At 36.0% G+C, this 17400-nt stretch overlaps 1 protein-coding gene across 1 annotated transcript in view; it reads right to left on the reverse strand.

Annotated features, from left to right (window-relative positions):
- The window catches only part of Pik3r3 (phosphoinositide-3-kinase regulatory subunit 3), a 77694-nt gene that overhangs the window by 9810 nt on the left and 50484 nt on the right, over positions 1 to 17400 (reverse strand). Inside the window, exons 4-7 of the mRNA XM_026397760.2 lie at positions 10619 to 10799; positions 10036 to 10161; positions 7357 to 7499; positions 3919 to 4095 (exon numbers count right to left, since the gene is read on the reverse strand). Coding sequence (XP_026253545.1) covers positions 3919 to 4095; positions 7357 to 7499; positions 10036 to 10161; positions 10619 to 10799 — 627 coding nt within the window. The remainder of the gene's footprint in view (positions 1 to 3918; positions 4096 to 7356; positions 7500 to 10035; positions 10162 to 10618; positions 10800 to 17400) is intronic.

The raw sequence follows: 17400 nt of genomic DNA on the forward strand, positions 1-17400 counted from the left end.
GGCAGGGCCCAAAGACTAGGAGCAGAGGAAGCAAGCATGCAATGATAGCAATCAGGCCAGGGAGGACCTTGTGCTTCCGTAATTTTCTGGTACATGAGATCTTGGAAAAAATTGATTTGATTTTCCTCTGAATAGCCTTTATTTTTTTTTTTCCTCTGCCTTTTTTTGGAGGAGGGGAGTAATACTGTATTTACATATATATATATATATATATATATATATATGTAATATATGTAATATATATATATATGTAAAGATATATATATGTAATATATATATATATGTAAAGATATATATATGTAATATATATATATATATATTTACAGATAGAGAAGAGAGAGAGAGAATTTTTTAATATTTATTTTTCAGTTTTCGGTGGACACAACATCTTTATTTTATTTTTATGTGGTGCTGAGGATCGAACCCAGCGCCCCGAATATGCCAGGTGAGCACGTTACTGCTTGAGCCACATCCCCAGCCCTACTTGTATATTTTTAGTTTATTATTTATTTATTTATTTTTTTAATTTTAATATTTATTTTTTAGTTATCGGTGGACACAACATCTTTGTTTGTATGTGGTGCTGAGGCCGCACGCATGCCAGGCGAGCGCGCTACCGCTTGAGCCACATCCCCAGCCCCTATTATTTATTTATTTATCTATTTATTTGCAGTGCTGGTGATTGAATGCAGGGCCTCACATTTGCTAAGCAAGCACTCTATCACTAAGCTACACCCCAGCCCTCTTTTTCAAAATTTTTATTTGATTTATTATAATTATACATATTAGTGGAATTAATTGTTACATATTCATACATGCACACAATATAATTGGTCAATTTCATACCCCAATAAATTGATTTTACTTTAAAGAAAAAGAAGAATGTGACTTGTCTTGCACCAAATTTTATGAAAAGAGCATCATACTCCCCTAAATAAGAGGAAAGTGAGTAGGCAGAGTGGCGCATGCCTATAATACCAATGACTGGGGAGGTTGAGACAGGAGGATTGTGAGTTCAAAGTCAGCCTCAGCAACTTAGTGAGATCCTAAGCAACTTGGCAAGACCCTGACTTTTAAAATATAAAAAAGGGCTGGGGATGTTAAAATATAAAAAAGGATTGGATTAAGTGGTTCTGGGTTCACTCCCTGGTACCAAAAGAAAAAAAAAAAGAACAGTTGTTCATCAATTCATAATGGTTAAACAAAATATGGTATATCCATCCATAAAATGGAATACTATTCAGGTCATAAAAGGAATTGAGTGCTATATATAGCAACATATTAAATGGATGAACTTTAAATATCATGCTAAGTGAAAGAAGCCAGTCTTTTTTTTTTTTTTTTTAAAGAGAGAGTGAGAGGGGGAGAGAGAGAGAGAGAGAGAGAGAGAGAGAGAGAATTATTTATTTATTTTTTCTTAGTTCTCGGCGGACACAACATCTTTGTATGTGGTGCTGAGGATCGAACCCTGGCAGCACGCAAGCCAGGCGAGCGCGCTACCGCTTGAGCCACATCCCTAGCCCAGAAGCCAGTCTTAAAAGACTGTATTAAATGTTTCCACTTATATGAAATGTCCTGAATAGGCAAATCCATACAGACATAAAGTATATTAATAGTTACCTAGGGTTGAGGGAATGTAGGTAGTAGGTAGTAAAACATTTTCTACTGTGATGAAAATGTTCTAAAACACATGGTAATGATTGTATACCTCTGAATATACTAAATACTTTGAATTATACACTATTTTTTTTTCTGAGACAGAATCTTTCTATGTTGCCCAGGTTGGTCTCAAACTTGTGGACCCAATGATCCTCCCACTTCAACTTCCTGAGTGGCTGGAACTACAAGTATAAACCACCTCATCTGACTTTCAATTACACACTTTTTTAAATGGATAACTTGTATGGAATATGAATTATGTCTCAATAAAGTTTCTTAAAAACAGAATATACCATCCTCTGCAGTACTCTTTTAGCTGCAAAATCCCCAGTTCATGTTACTCAGAGCTTATCACTGATGTATCTATATTAATTGTCTCGGCAAGGTATTCATTTTTTAATTTATGAATTTAGATTTATGAATACCAAAAAAAAGTAAATGGTAACCATGAAAACTAACCTTAACTCATGATGAAAGAGAAATATTCAGCACTGAAACAGATCAAATCCACCAAACCTAGAGATAATTCTCGGTTAGAAACATAAAACTGTATAATATTGAATACTGGACTATCCTCTTTGAAACAACCCTTCTAAAAGGGACAATGGCTGTCTGTGTCATCCACATTATCTAAACTCTTTTATGTTTAGCTTATAGAACTCATTAAAGGAGGTTTCAAGGTTTGGTTTATCATATTCTGTGGTCTGAATGTTTGTGTCTTCCCAAAATTCACATGTTGAAATTCTAACCACCAAGGTCAATGTTATAATATAAGGAAGGTGGTTAGGTTGGAGTAGAAGCCTCATGAACAGGATTAATGTCCTTATAAAAGAAATCTAAAAGACACCACTCATCCTTTCATCATGTAAGAATATAACTAAAATGGGCTGTGTATAAAACAGGGCAGTCCCTCACCAGGCACTGAATCTACCAGGGCCTTAATCTCAAGACTTCTAAGTCTCCTAACCTGTGAAGTGACTTTTGTTGCTTATAAGCTACCCAATTTATAGTATTTTGTTACAGCAACCCAATGAATAAGATTCCACATTTATTCATGTCCTTTGGGATGGTATATTTCCTAATATCCTAATATCTTTATTGCTTTTCAGGGCAAAGAAGTACTTCCATTCATTCCATTGGTCCACGGCATAGCCTTCTTGGTCTTTCTTCAACTTTGTGATGTGACTAGAACTACAAAAGCATCCTGAAAGTGGGTGTACTCTACTTTTACATAAGGGCATGTCATTATCTTATTTATAAAGCTCTTCTCTATGCTATATATACTTGCTTAACTTTTTTGGGCCACAACAGCAAACAGAAATAATCCCTTGAGACAGGTGTTATTAAAAACTACTCAGAATGGTGAAGTTTTGTTTATCTCAAAAAATATTATCTAAATTTTCCTCTACTGAAACTCATCTGCCACTGTTCCAATCTCTAGGCTTACATTTTGTTCCCTCCCCCTTTCTCACACAAAGAAACCCTAGGGTCTCTGAAAAAAACAGAATCAGAGGTCTTTTCTCTTCTTTTGTTCTTACCAGGAATTTGAATTGAGTGGTATTATATGCATAAAAGTGATCCACACATATATTTCTTAAGTCTATTCATTACCTAGAACTAAGCCTAACATATTTTCTCTTTTCATAGATTCTCTCCCTCTATAAAGCAGTCATTTGTCCTTCTAAAAATCCTTTCAACACTTTTTATTTGATTATATTTGGATAATATTCCCATTATACCTATATTTGGCTAAACTATATAGCTTTCCCTAATATTAAAGAATTGGGTTTCACTACTCAAGTTATCTCAAGTGCCCATGATAGACACATTTCTGTTATTTAAATACAGAATTTCACTTCTTGAGTATAAAAATCCTGTAAGAGACTGTTCTGATAACTTTCTTTGTGTGCTCCCATTGTTAATGTATCTGAGGGGCAATTTTGGTTTCTATGATTCTACCATGTAATCAAAGATTCCAGTTTTTATGTTTTAGGCTACATTAACCTTTACTTTTTCATCTATATCACTTTGTGATGCCATAGTCACCCTCTGAGATTTCCAAGGCATTTGTATAGAGTTCCACATCCTGGTTTGCCCCCTCTGGGACCCCCTACTACTAACAGGGCTGTGTTCCTAAACTCTTACAATTTTACTGACCAGTTCTCAATTATAAAGTTCTTCTTCCTCCTATACTATCTCTAGTTCCATTGGTAATCTGATGCTGGTGTCTCCCTCCCCACATAGCCCCAGACTACTTACACAAGATGCTGATCTCGGATCTTGCGCAGCTGTATCAGGTCAGGTTTGATACTATTCATTTTTTTATCTATTTCCCGGTTGTCCAAAGCTTGTTTCTTCAAATCCTGCTCTAGACGCATTTTGCTGTCATGAATCTCTCCAAGACGTGATTTCAATTTATCATAATTCATCATAATTCTGTGAAAATATTTGATAATTAAGGCTAAAACAACAAAGCAGAAAAATCCTGTAGCATGAATATGGTCCTCAAAAAAAAAATTTTTTTTTTTTTGGGGTACTGGACATTGAATCCAGGGGCACAGGGGCACTTAACCACTGAGTCACATCCTCAGCCTTTTTAATATTTTATTTAGAGATAGACCCTAAGCAACTCAGCAAACCCTAAGTGCTGAGGCTGGCTTTGAACTTATAATCCTCCAGCCTCAGCCTCCAGACCTGCTGGGATTACAGGTATGTGCCACCGTGCCCAGCTCAAATATTTTTGTTTTTAAGAGATAGTCCCTTGCTATGTTACCCAGGCTGGTCTTGAATCTGGGCTCAGGTGATTCTCCTGCCTCAGCCTTCTTGGTACAAGAACTGCAGGCAAATGCCACCTATGCCTGGCTACTATCCTAAAAATATCCTAAAAATAAGCATGGTAGGCATTTGTTGTTTTTGCCTGATCCATTCCTAGTCTTCTGGAATGGCAACATGATGTTCCTTATAGGTAAGAATTCTCTATCCTCATCTCAGATCCAGGGGTAGACACACACAGCCCAGGCTAGCCAATAAGAGCATTTCATGTGATCCTATCCCCATCCTCAGGCCATTATGATTGATTCAGTAATAAGAATAAGACCCCAGCTGACCCAGTGAGTCAATTCTAGGAATTTTGCTAGAACTATTGTAAAAAAAAAAAAAAAGAGAGAGAGAGATTCTCTCTTTCCACTGGGGTTGCTAAATTATGAATATGTGATCCTAGGATTTCCAGGAGTCACACTGCCACCTCACAGGGGAAAACTGCCTAAGGATAAAGGCATCTCAGAGAAAAGTTGAGCCAAAAGACAATGTAAAAAGAATCCCAGGGCTGGGTTGTAGCTCAGTGGTAGAGCGCTTGCCTAGCATGTGTGAGGCACTGGGTTCAATTCTCAGCACCACATAAAAACAAATAAATAAATAAGCTGGGTGCAGTGGCACATACCTATAATTCCAATTGCTTGGGAGGCTGAGGCAGGAGGACAGTGAGTTCAAAGCAGGCTCAGCAAAAGCAAGGCACTAAGCAACTCAGTGAGACCCTATCTCTAAATAAAATACAAAATAGGGCTGGGGATATGGCTCAGTGGTCAAGTGCTTCTGAGTTCAATCCCTGGTACCTAATAAATAATTCTCAGCACCACACATAACTAAATAAGTAAATAAATAAATAGGTAAATAGGTAAATAAATAAATAAGAAGGCCCATGGACAGCTAAAAAAAAAAAAATTTAAAAAAAAGATTCCCAATGACCTTGTATAGGCCCTGGACCCTTTACTTGTTCAACCATGGCTGAACAAGTAAAGCCATATGTATGACATTTAAGAGATAGCACAGCCCAGCAATTCAGAACAATGACTTCGCAATTAATATACCTAGCTTTAATCTCTGTCCTGCCACTTAGTGTGGGGCTGTGGGCAGATTATTTAACTTCTCCGTGTCTTCATTTCTTTTATCTGCCTAAAAATGGACTTCTACAATAGTACCTACCTTCATTAAATTATTATGATAATACATGTAAAGGGAATAGAGAATATTGCCTAGCACCCCTTGATAAGCACTCAAAAGATGGTGACTATAAGCTCTTCAAACACATGAAGTTTTGCTATATTCCAAATCATTTTAAGCAATTATTCACATTACTCATTTGTCCCTCAATAATATGTGGCTTAATTCTCACACATTCCAACATGATATTATCCACAGTTTATGGAGGATGAAACAGACTTAAAGAGATTAAGTAACTCACCCAAGGTGGCAAAGCTAGTAAACAGCCAATGCAAGTTCAAGGTCATGATTTTAACCATCAAATTAATACTGACTCCCAGGATGTAGCTCTATATTCAGGCACACATAAGTTTTCCAACAATGTGGTACCAATATGACAAATAGTTTTACTTTGCCATTGCATATGGTTTACCATCCATACATTTAGGCCTCCCAAATCCTTTCTGCACCCTGAATTCCAAATCTAAATAACCAGCTGCCTGCCTCCCAGACAGCTCTATTTAGGTTCTCATTGGAACAAAACTCATTAGGTCCAATCCTGAACTCTCATCACATACTTTCTTTCTTTTTTTATTAATATTTTTAGTTGTAGATGGACACAATTACCTTTATTTTGTTTATTTATTTATTTTTACATGGTGCTGAGAACAGAACCCAGGGTCTCACACATACTAGGCAAGAGATCCACCACTGAGCCATACCCAGCCCATCATCACACACTTTCTATTTTGGTAAATAACACCATCTCTCAGTTGCTCACACTGAAATCTAGGAATGATCTTTACTGTCTCCTATGCCTGCCACATCTGGTAAGAATTTTTATCAACTCATCCTTCTTTTCCACTATTGCTCTGATCTAGGCCCTCACCATCTTTTAACCTGATAGCCACTCTCATAGTAGCTACCTATAATTGTCAGGCTGATCTTCTTTCCTAGAGTCTTTTCTTTTCCTGCAGTGATACAGCATTTGACCCAGAGGTGCTTTACCACTGAGCTACACCCCCAGCTCTTTATTTTCATTTTTTATTTTGAGGCAGGGTCTTGTTAAGATGCTTAGGCACTTGCTAAATTGCTATGGCTGGCCTCAAACTTACAATCCTCCTTCCCCGCCTCCTACTCACTGGGATTATGGGCATATGCCACTGCACCCAGTTTACCTATAGTCTTATTACACTCCAATTTATGCTTAGACAACTGCCAAAGTTGACTTTCAGTTAAAAAAAATATTCATTAAGTACCCATTGTATACTCCAAAGGACCATATAGGTATTGAGGTTATATCAGGGAAAATGAGCCACCATGCCTGCTTTCAATGAGTTTGCAGTTGAGTGGGTATGGCATTCAGTAAGTATAACACTAAGGATCAGGACCACACACTGTAGGGACAATGACAAAAGCCCCTAAAGTGGACTGGGGAAATCAGGGAAGATTTTCTAGAAAAAAGTCAAATCTAATCTGAGTCTTAAACATGAACAGAAGGTAACAATTTGGAGATGGCGAGTGAAAAAAGAACACAGAAGAGAGGAGGTTCAGTTTGGTGCCATTAATATGAACATTAAGTTGTTCACTATAATAGGAATGTGTAGTTTTCGGGGATGAAATCATGCAAGGTAGGCATTATTGGGAAAGAAAAGAAGTCTTATCTCACTGGCATACTGGGAAATATTATATACTTGACGTATTTGCAGACAGACTTACCGTTCAATCTCCTTTTCATTTCCCTCTCTGCGAAATCGCTCAATATATTCTTTGCTGTGTTGTTCTTGTGTGTGACATTGCTCTTCAAATATTTTAATAGTTTCATTAAAAGCTTCAATTGCAGTCCTCTTCATCTGTATTTCCTACAGAAAAAAAAGAAATGACATAAATCCCATTATCTTTATTATTTTTCATAACCTTGATCTTAAATTCTGTAATCCTAGTTATAATCCCATATAAAACCCAATTAAGGGCTGGGGATGTGGCTCAGTGGTATCGCGCTCGCCTGGCATGTGTGCGGCCCGGGTTCGATCCTTAGCACCACATACAAAGATGTTGTGCCTGCCAAAAACTAAAAAATAAAGATTAAAAAAATTAAAAAAAAAAAAACAATTAAGATGGCTAAAACAAGACACTTTATTCAACTTCTACCCTATCACTCATACACAAAAACATTATTCAAACTGTAAAAGAAAAAAAACACTACCTGAAATAAGACTAAGCACCACAGAAAGGTCTCCAAGCTGCCAAGAGACTGAACACCTGTCATCAGGATCAATTTCTACCTTTGCACCTATTTTTGTGCTGAACCCCCAAAAGGTTCTGAAGGAGTAAATGGATAAAGCTCAGAGTCCATGTACCAAAGGGCAAAGTCTTATTCCCAGTAGAGTCCTACAGAATCTATTTATTCTTACTTTCATTTCTAAAGTACATACTTAATTTTCCAAACAGATTCATTAGTAAATTAATCTGATTAGGAGCAAAGAATGAAAAGGGGAGAAAATAGCTCCTAAGGGTAGATTCACTAAGAATAATAAGATGAAAAACTAAAAACTCAGGCTGGGGATGTGGCTCAAGTGGTAGCGCACTTGCCTAGCATGCGTGAGGCACTGGGTTCGATTCTCAGCACCACATAAAAACAAAGTAAAGATATTGTGTCCACCTAGAACTGAAAAATAAATATAAAAAAAAAAACCTAAAAACTCCACAAAACAAACGTAAGTCCAAAAGTCCAGTAGGTTAAGCCCTTCAGCATCAGGGTAAATGGTCCTATATATTTCAACAAGTTGCATTTGAATCAAGATTCCCCTAAAATCTTCAAAAAAGGTCGGGGGGCCCTATATTTTGTTTAGTTTACTTTTTAGAAAGGCAATAAATCTTCATAAAGGTCTAGAAAGATTGCTATCCTAAATATCTTTAATTCTAGAAGTTTTGATACTTACGGGATAATTCCTCAATTATCCAACTTTTACTAATTTAAACTAATAATTACTGAAAATTACTATATAGAAAGTCCCATCAGAGGGTAAAGAAATTTTTGAAACATAAAGCATGCCTTCACTTTATGTTAGGTATAATAGATAGGTAGAATAGATTTCTGAACCCTAACAAGGCCTGATTTCAAGTCATGGCATGGAAACCAAGTGAGATTAACTAATTATTTATTGTTTTATGGAAACTTCACAGAGGAGATGACATTTGAGCTAAGTCTTAAAGAGTAGGGTAGAGGAAGAAAATGCAGCCCTGCACACAGAAGGCATGGTATGAAGTATATATGAAATAATAGGATATGTTCCAGGATCAATAATTACTCAGTGGGACTAGTGATAAGAGGATTAGCAAATGAGGGAAGCTAGAAACTTGTGATGGGCCATAAAGTTGCATGTATATCACACATATTCAGATAATACTAAACACTCACTGGAATGTTCATATCTAAATATCTAGCTGCAGATTCTACAACTCTCAAATTATAATCAACTCTTAAATTATGGAGGGTCTTGACTCCCTTGTAAGATTAAAAGTTACCCATAAAGCTCTGACCCTGAATCTTCAAAGAAAACACCCAAACTTTTGACTCTACTAACACCAGTATATGTACTGGTAGGTAGTGAAGCAAAAGGAAAAGTATTCGAAATCACAATCAAAACTGCAGCTCCCCCATACACAATGCCTCTACATCTAACACCAAAACTATAAAGCTACTTGTATCTGTGCCCTTTCTCTATCTTCTCCCTTTATCTACAGGTGCTACATGTCTCACCTCCTCTTTCTCAGGTACTTCATTTTATCACATTAGCCAGCCCCTTTTACATTATCAGCTTTCCCTGTCTAATGGTTCGTTCTCATTACCTTACAAACAAATTTGGGGGGAAAAAAAAAAAAACTCTCTTAATCCTAAATTCTCTTAGAGTCACAGTTAAGTTCTTGAAAGAGTTATTTAGTGGGTGTTTGTATGGGGGTCTCTCTTTGCCCATACACATCAATTCACTTACAACCATTTAATTTTTTTTAATCACTTACAACCATTTAATACTAAGTAGATAGCCAGACACAGTGGCATTTTCTTGTAATCCAAGCTACTAGAGAGGTTCAGGCAAGAAGATCACAAGTTTAAGACCAGCCTCAGAAATTTGTTGAGACTCTGTCTCAAAATAAAAAATAAAAAGGGCTGGGGATGTAGTTCAGTGGGCTCAGTGGTAGAATACCCCTGATTAGATCCCCAGCTCCAAAAAAGAAAAAGAAAGAAGAAAAAAAGGCATTATTAATACTAACTGATACAAAATTATACCCTTAACCAATAAAAAAGCAACTGAAGATCTTCAAGAGAATTATAGAAAATATAATGTAACTCTAACACTGTATACCCATTAGCTCAAACAACAAAAATATACTAACCTGGGATGTTCTGGTATATTCTTCATATAGCCTATCATACTCTTTACTCTTTTCCTGATACTGAGAGTGGTACTCTTGCAGTTTTTTACCTACTGCATCGATGTTATCTTCTTTTACCAACTGATCCTACACAGGGAAACAAAAGAAAAAATGTTAACAATTCTGACATAAGTTCTTCCATGTCTATAGGTTTTTAAATTGTATTTTAGCTTTAGAAGTTCAAGCCACATTAAGATCAAGCATACAAAAGCACTAAATCCTTCTGTTAACACTAAGATCAGCCTTTAAATCACATAAACATCATTAGGACTTTAAAAATTAAGAAGTAACTAATTAGAACAAGTAAATTTTTTTTAAAAAAAGAAGTGAAGTATAAGTGGGAAGCATATAAAGTTAATAACCACATGTAATGGGTTATTAAGAAAGGGTAGCCACAAAATGTTTCAAATAAACCTAAGAAATATCTAAAATATTAAGTAGGAAATTTTAAATGACTAGATTTCTTTTTTTGACTGATAAATAGAATCAAATGAGGTTAAATAATGACTTTCTCAATAATTATCAAGAACTTCTGTAATCATACCTGTTGGTATTTGGAGACTGGGTACATAAGCTTCACATCGAGTTTGGGATTATACTGAGCAAGAGATTCATGATGATAGTGGTTAATGAGCTCCACCACAGAATTAAATGTCAGAGGATCAGAAAAGCCATATTTACCATCCCGATGATAGATCTTTATTAACTTATTATTGCCTCCCTTCCTGTGAACAACAAGACAACAACTGTTGATTTTTCCCCAAAATTCTACTGAAATATTACGTTCATAGGGAGATAGAAAGTTTGGTTCACATAATAAACAAATTTTACTATGTTCATAAGGCTAGAGACAGTGAAAAGGCATACACATAATTATGAATGTGAAAGTATACATAATATTATTTTCACATATATTTATTTTGCCCATAAATACCTTGGTTATTAAAGATCAACATTCTATACATTCAGAATCAATGAAGTTAGCCCCCCAAAAAAATCACTTAAGAAAAATAAGTAAATTGTATCTTTTGTTCTTTTTCTGAATGAAGCTTCTAATTCAAATTCTACCAAGGATTACAGATGTAGCTCTGTGGTGGAGTGCTTGCCTAGTACACCAAAGGCCCTAGGTTGAGCCATGGCACCACACATTAATAAATAAATAAATAAATAAATAGTAATCAAGTTCTACCAATATTGTTTAGGACAGAGACAAACTCTTTAGGACCTAAAGATAGGCAGTTCTGTTTTTTGGCAGCCATCTCTAAATGAAGGTGATAATAATCATTGTCACACAATCACCAACATACTCAAGTGTTTTGTTAATGTACAAACATAATTAAGTTCCTTGAATGATTTATGGCTGGGTAACTGATCTAGCACCTTATACTACCTTTTATACTTGTTTATAATACTTGGAAATGAATATCTAAATGTTATCATAATATGTAAATGATTCAAGTTACTCAAGTGCTTCACAAAGCATAGCTTTTGAAGAGTCATGTATATCACAGATGTAATTTGATGCTTAAATTGCTCAGACCATCTTTATTTACTGAGTCCTAGCCAAATGATACCTTGAAAGATAATTTATAACCAAAATTTAAAATAGCAATGTTTTACAAGTATCATATGGAACAATCTAAAACCACAGCAGATAAATACCTTACAGCATAGCAAAATACTGTACCATTCCCATTCAACTTTGAACAGCATACAAGCCTAATGGAAAAAATAACGCCCCCATATGGTTTAAGTCATGCTATTCATTATAAATGATAAATGAGACATTGGAATTTGTGAAAGGTCAAATACGATATGTTTGAACCTATGGACTAGTTTAAATTATTGCTTAGAAAATATTATTTAGAGGGAACACATAATCATATATAGTTACTATAAGTGTGTACACTTACATTTACTCACACTAAATTCAAGCTGGTCTCTCCATTAAAATTAAAAGGCATTCAATCATTCAAACAAATGAATTTAACATCTACTATTACCAGGAATTATACAAACCACTGTAGATACAATGATAAACAAACAGTATGCTGTTCTAGTTCATGATCTCATGGACCTTGAGGAACATACATCCATCTTTCATTTTATCAAAGATTAAACAGTCCTCAAAATATGGGAATGAGAAAAAGAAACAAGATGATTTCAACATTTTTATATTAAAAATTCAAATAATGAAAATGACATTTATTTATTGGCATAAAGTTACAAAAAAGAACTTTTTTTTGAGATGCCTATTGAACATTCAAAAGCAGATGATATAGCAACCTTAAAAGAGTCTGAAGTTCAGAAGTAAGGTCTGGACTAGATAATTCAGGAGTTGTTAGCCTGTAGGTGTTATTTGAAATTGATAATAGCTGGACATATGAAGAGGTACAAGGTCTAAACCCCAGGAGACACCAGTGTTTAGTGATCAGGGATATGAGAAAGAACAAGCAAGAGACCAAGAGACTAATAAAGTAAAAGTGTGACATCCTAAAAATCAATTTTCTTCTTATCTTTTTTTTTACGTTTATGTAAAAATCTAGTTGCTATGCTTTTTTGTTCTATTTAATTATACATAACAGTAGAATGCTTTTTTATTTTTTATTTTTTTAGTTGTTGATGGACCTTTATTTTATTTATTTATATGTGGTGCTGAGACTCAAACCCAGTACTTCACATATGCTAGGCAAGCTCTCTACCACTGAGCCACAACCCCAGCCCAGTAGAATGCATTTTGACACTTCATACATAAATGGAGTGTAACTTCTCATACTTCTGCTTGTACATGATGTAGAGTTACACCAGTCATGTAATCATATATGCACATAGGGTAATAATGTCTGATTCATTCTTTTATCACCCCTACCCCCATATCTCTCCCTCTTTTCACACCCCTCTATCTAATCCAAAGTACCTCTATTCTTCTTTAACTCACCCCAGTGTGAATTAGCATCGGCATATCAGAGAGAACTTTCAGCCTTTGGTTCTTTGGAATTGGCTTATTTCACTTAGCATGACAGTCTCCGTTTCCATCCATTTACTAGCAAATGCCTTGATTTAATTCTCCTTTAAGGAGAGTAATATTCCATTATGTATATATACCACTTCTTTAATTTGTTAAAGGCCATCTAGGATGGTTCCATAATTTAGCTATTGTGAACTGAGCTTCTATAAACATTGATGTGGCTGTGTCACTGAAGTATGCTGATCTAAGTCCTTTGGGTATAAACTGAGGAGTGGGGTAACTAGGTCAACAGGTGGTTCCATTCCAAGTTTTCTGAGGAATCTCCATATTGCTTTCCATAGTAGTTACAGCAATTTGCAGCTCCACTAGCAGTGTATGAGTGTACCTTTTTCCCTATGTCCTCGCCAACATAAAAATAAATTTTTGAAAAAACATTTCCACAAAGAGGAAATTATAAACAGGTCCAAGGATCACTGAGTGTGGCAAAGTACAGATAACTAAGTGACCCTGACCAAATGGTTTTAGTAGAAAGATGAGGATGGAAGCCTGACTGAAATGAATTCAAGAAAATGAAAGAAAGGGAAGAATAAATGCCCACAGACAATTATCTCAAGGAATACTGCTGCAAACAAGAGAGAAATGTGGAAGGAGATATATGGTCAAGGGAACTTTATTATTATTCTTAAATAGGAGATAACATGTCATATTTATATTCTAAAGGGAATGATTTAGTACAGAGACAAAAATTGTTGATCCAAAAAAGAAGACAAGATCATTCCTAGAGTGATATCCTCTAATAGATTAGAGGGATAGGACAGGATCCAGCTTACAAATAGAAATGTAGATCCTGAGCCAAGTACATTGATGTACACGCCAGTAATCCCAGCAATTCAGGAGACTGAGGCAAAAGGATTACAAGTTCCAGGCCAGACTTAAAACTTAGCAAGGCCCTGTCTCAAAATAAAAGGAGATATAGTTCAGTGGTAGAGTGCCCCTCAGTTCAATCCCTAGTATTGGAAGAAGAAGAAAGAAGAAAGAAGGAAGAAGAAGAAGAAAAAGGGAAGGAAGGAAGGAAGGAAGGAAGGAAGGAAGGAAGGAAGGAAGGAAGGAAGGAAGGAAGGAAGGAACAATCTGGAACAATCATCCACCAGAATAAAACAAAAGCAGATTATTCACACTAATATGCAAATAGGTTGATATCTAATGGCAACAGGAGTATGAAGGAGTTCTCTTCTGACTGAGTCTAAATTCTCAGTGAAAGAGGAAGTTAACTTCTTAAATAAAAGAGGGGAAAGAGTTATTGATTTAAGAGGAAAAAAAGAATGTGTGAAATTGTCACCTAAGAAAGTGGAAGGATGAATGAATTATGGAAATGCAGAAATTAAGCTGGGTGGTGGCCCACTTAAAGTTAGCAGTCAAAAATTCAATGTGAGACCAGTCAGTATGGCTTTTTTTTTTTTTTCTACATTGAACTGTCCAGGTATAGGCAGGTATAGTTGAATTTAAGAAGTATTAGAATTTGTCTAGGTAACTATAATGCAGGGAGAGAGGAGGAAGTTTTTGAGAGTTCACTCATAAAATAATTTTTTGTTTTGAGACAGACTCTCACTGTTACCCAGGCTGGCCTCAAGCTCCTGGGCTCAAGAGATCCATCAGCCTTCCAAGCAAGTAGTCTGTAGTTCCAAGTAGCTGGGATTATAGATGTGTGCCACCAAACCCATAGCTTTTAACAAAAGTAATTTTAATAACAGACCATGGACTCTAAACAGAGGAGGCAAAAAGAGAAGACATGGAGGAATTAAGGAATGGTGAATTTTTAATAATATGTACGTCTCTGTGTGTCTGTCTGTGTGTGTGTGTGTGTGTGTGTGTTTCACTCACTTCATTCTACTTTAATAGAGGAAAATATCCTCCTGGTATTCAACTATCTGGACCAATGCCTAGCAGATAAGAGAGTCTTAAAGATTTGTTAAATATCCAGAATTTCTATAATGAATACTATTTACTGATTTAAACAATATCAGTTACTGAACTAAAAAACTTCCTTGGACTGGGGTTGTAGCTCAGTGGTAGAGCGCTTGCCTGGCATGTGTGAGGCACTGGGTTCGATTCTTAGCACTGCATATAAATAATGGTTCATCAACAACTAAAAAAAAAAAAAAAACTTCCTTATTGCCTATTCTCTGCAGTCTAGTTTCACTCATTCTTTTCGTTTGAGGATCACCAGTGACTTCTGCTAAATCCAGACTCTGTCCCCTAGACCCCAGCCCTCCCCCTTCCTAGTATTTCTTTCTCCCATGACTTTTTTTTTTTGGGGGGGGGGCGGGGATACCAGCAATTGAACCCAAGGGTGCTTAACCACTGAGCAACATCCCCAGCCCTTTTTTCTATTTTACTTAAAGACAGAGTCTCATTGAGTTGCTTGGGCTTCACTAAGTTGCTAAAGCTGGCTTTGAACTTGCGATTCTCTTACCTCAACCTCCTGAGCTCTCCCGTGGCTTTGATGACACTATTTTTTGCTTTCAACCTCTCAAACTATTCTTCCTGTCTTCTTCCTGATCTAAATACTGTTATTCCCTCAATTTTTTTTTTCTTCAGTCTCTACCCTATGTTCCCACTATACACTCTTTCTTTAAAATCCCATTTATGGGGCTGGGAATGTAGCTTAATGTAAAGCACTTGTCTAGCATATGTGAGACCCTGAGTTCAGTCCCCAGTACTGCCAAATAAATAAATAAATCCCATTTATTCTACACATAGTGTACCTGGCTCTTTTTATGGTCATATACTCTTTCCCAAGCATTAAACCCACATTTCTAGCTATATCCTTGATACTTTTTTACCTGGCAATTTTGGAATAGCTAAACATCAACATCTATCTCTTCTTTTTTTTTTTTTTTAAGCTGTAGTTGGACACAGTGCCCTTATTTTATTTATTTATTTTTATGTGGTGCTGAGGATCGAACCCAGGGCCTCAGACTTGCGAGGCGAGCGCTCTACCGCTGAGCCACAATCCTAGCCCCCTATCCTTTCTTTTCAATAAAACAACTGCTCCCAATTTCCCTATTTTTATAAATGGTACTTTCATTTAAGCCTAGCAGATTCATTCTGTAATCAAATCCCTCCCTTTTGGTCTTAACTCCACATTTAACTCCTCAAATCCTTTCCTAGAGCCACCGTCCTGTGAAATTGTGTATTCAATCATTTGATCATGTCATTCCTCTGCTTGAAGCTTTTTATCTATTTTTTTTTTGCACCTAGAAATAAAATTCAAATTCTTTTCCATGGCTCATTAAGTTTTCTGAGATCTTGTTTCCTCTTGCTTTCAACTTCATCATCTACTACTTATGGTTCACACTATAAAACAACCACAAAACTGTCTCTATATTCATGTGACCTATCAAATTTTTTCAGAATTGGAGTCTTTGCATTTCTGTTCCCATTCCCTGGAACACTTTTCTGGCTGACTTTCTAGTCTACCAGTTCTCCCCTTAAGACCTTTTAAAACTCCCTAGCCCCATATTCTTTGTCATATGTGCTCCCTATATTGTACTTCATATATTATGAAGTATTCTCCCCTGCCTCTCTGTTTTGGTGTATATGAGGCGATATTGGGGACTGGACCCAGGGGGTGCTTTACAACTGAGCTACAACCCCAGCCCTTTTTATTTCTTTATTTTGTCATAGGGCCTCAGTAAGTTACCAAAGCTAGTCTCAAACTTGCAATTCTTCTACTTTAGTCTCCTGAGTCACTGGGACTACAGGCATGCACCACTATGCCAAGCTCATTTTTTTTAATGTATCTATTTTATCTTCTTCTCAGCCCTCTTTCCTCACTAAGAATATACACACAAGAAGTTAGAGGCCATGTCTGTCTTTCTCATCATTTTCTTTGTTTAGTACCTGGAATACTATGGGTACTCAATAACTATTAAATTATTAAAGAATAAATCCTACTCTAAATCACCACTATCTCTTAATTTATAAAAGCCTCCTTTACAGTATCCTACCTCTTTTATTCTTTTTACTAAAATTGAGTCTGATCACAACTTCCCTGCCAAAAAAATGCAACAGTTCCTGCCTGCCTACCTATAATATTAAATACAAACTCCAAATTTTAGAATTCAATGCCTTTTTCAACATGACCCCTTTCCAATCTTCTATCCCCTATCACTTCCTCCTCTTTACACACTTTACCCTCTAACCAAATGGGACTCTATTTCACAAAGCATATTTGTAATTTCTTATCTCTATATCTTTTATTCTACTGTAATCTATTCCTGCAACTCCTCCCCTAGTTTCTCTATATCCAACAATTTTCCTTCTTCAAGCTATAATGCAAATGCAATTTCTTCCAT

This window comes from Urocitellus parryii, chromosome 11, assembly GCF_045843805.1.
Source record: "Urocitellus parryii isolate mUroPar1 chromosome 11, mUroPar1.hap1, whole genome shotgun sequence".
NCBI classification, from domain to species: domain Eukaryota; kingdom Metazoa; phylum Chordata; class Mammalia; order Rodentia; family Sciuridae; genus Urocitellus; species Urocitellus parryii.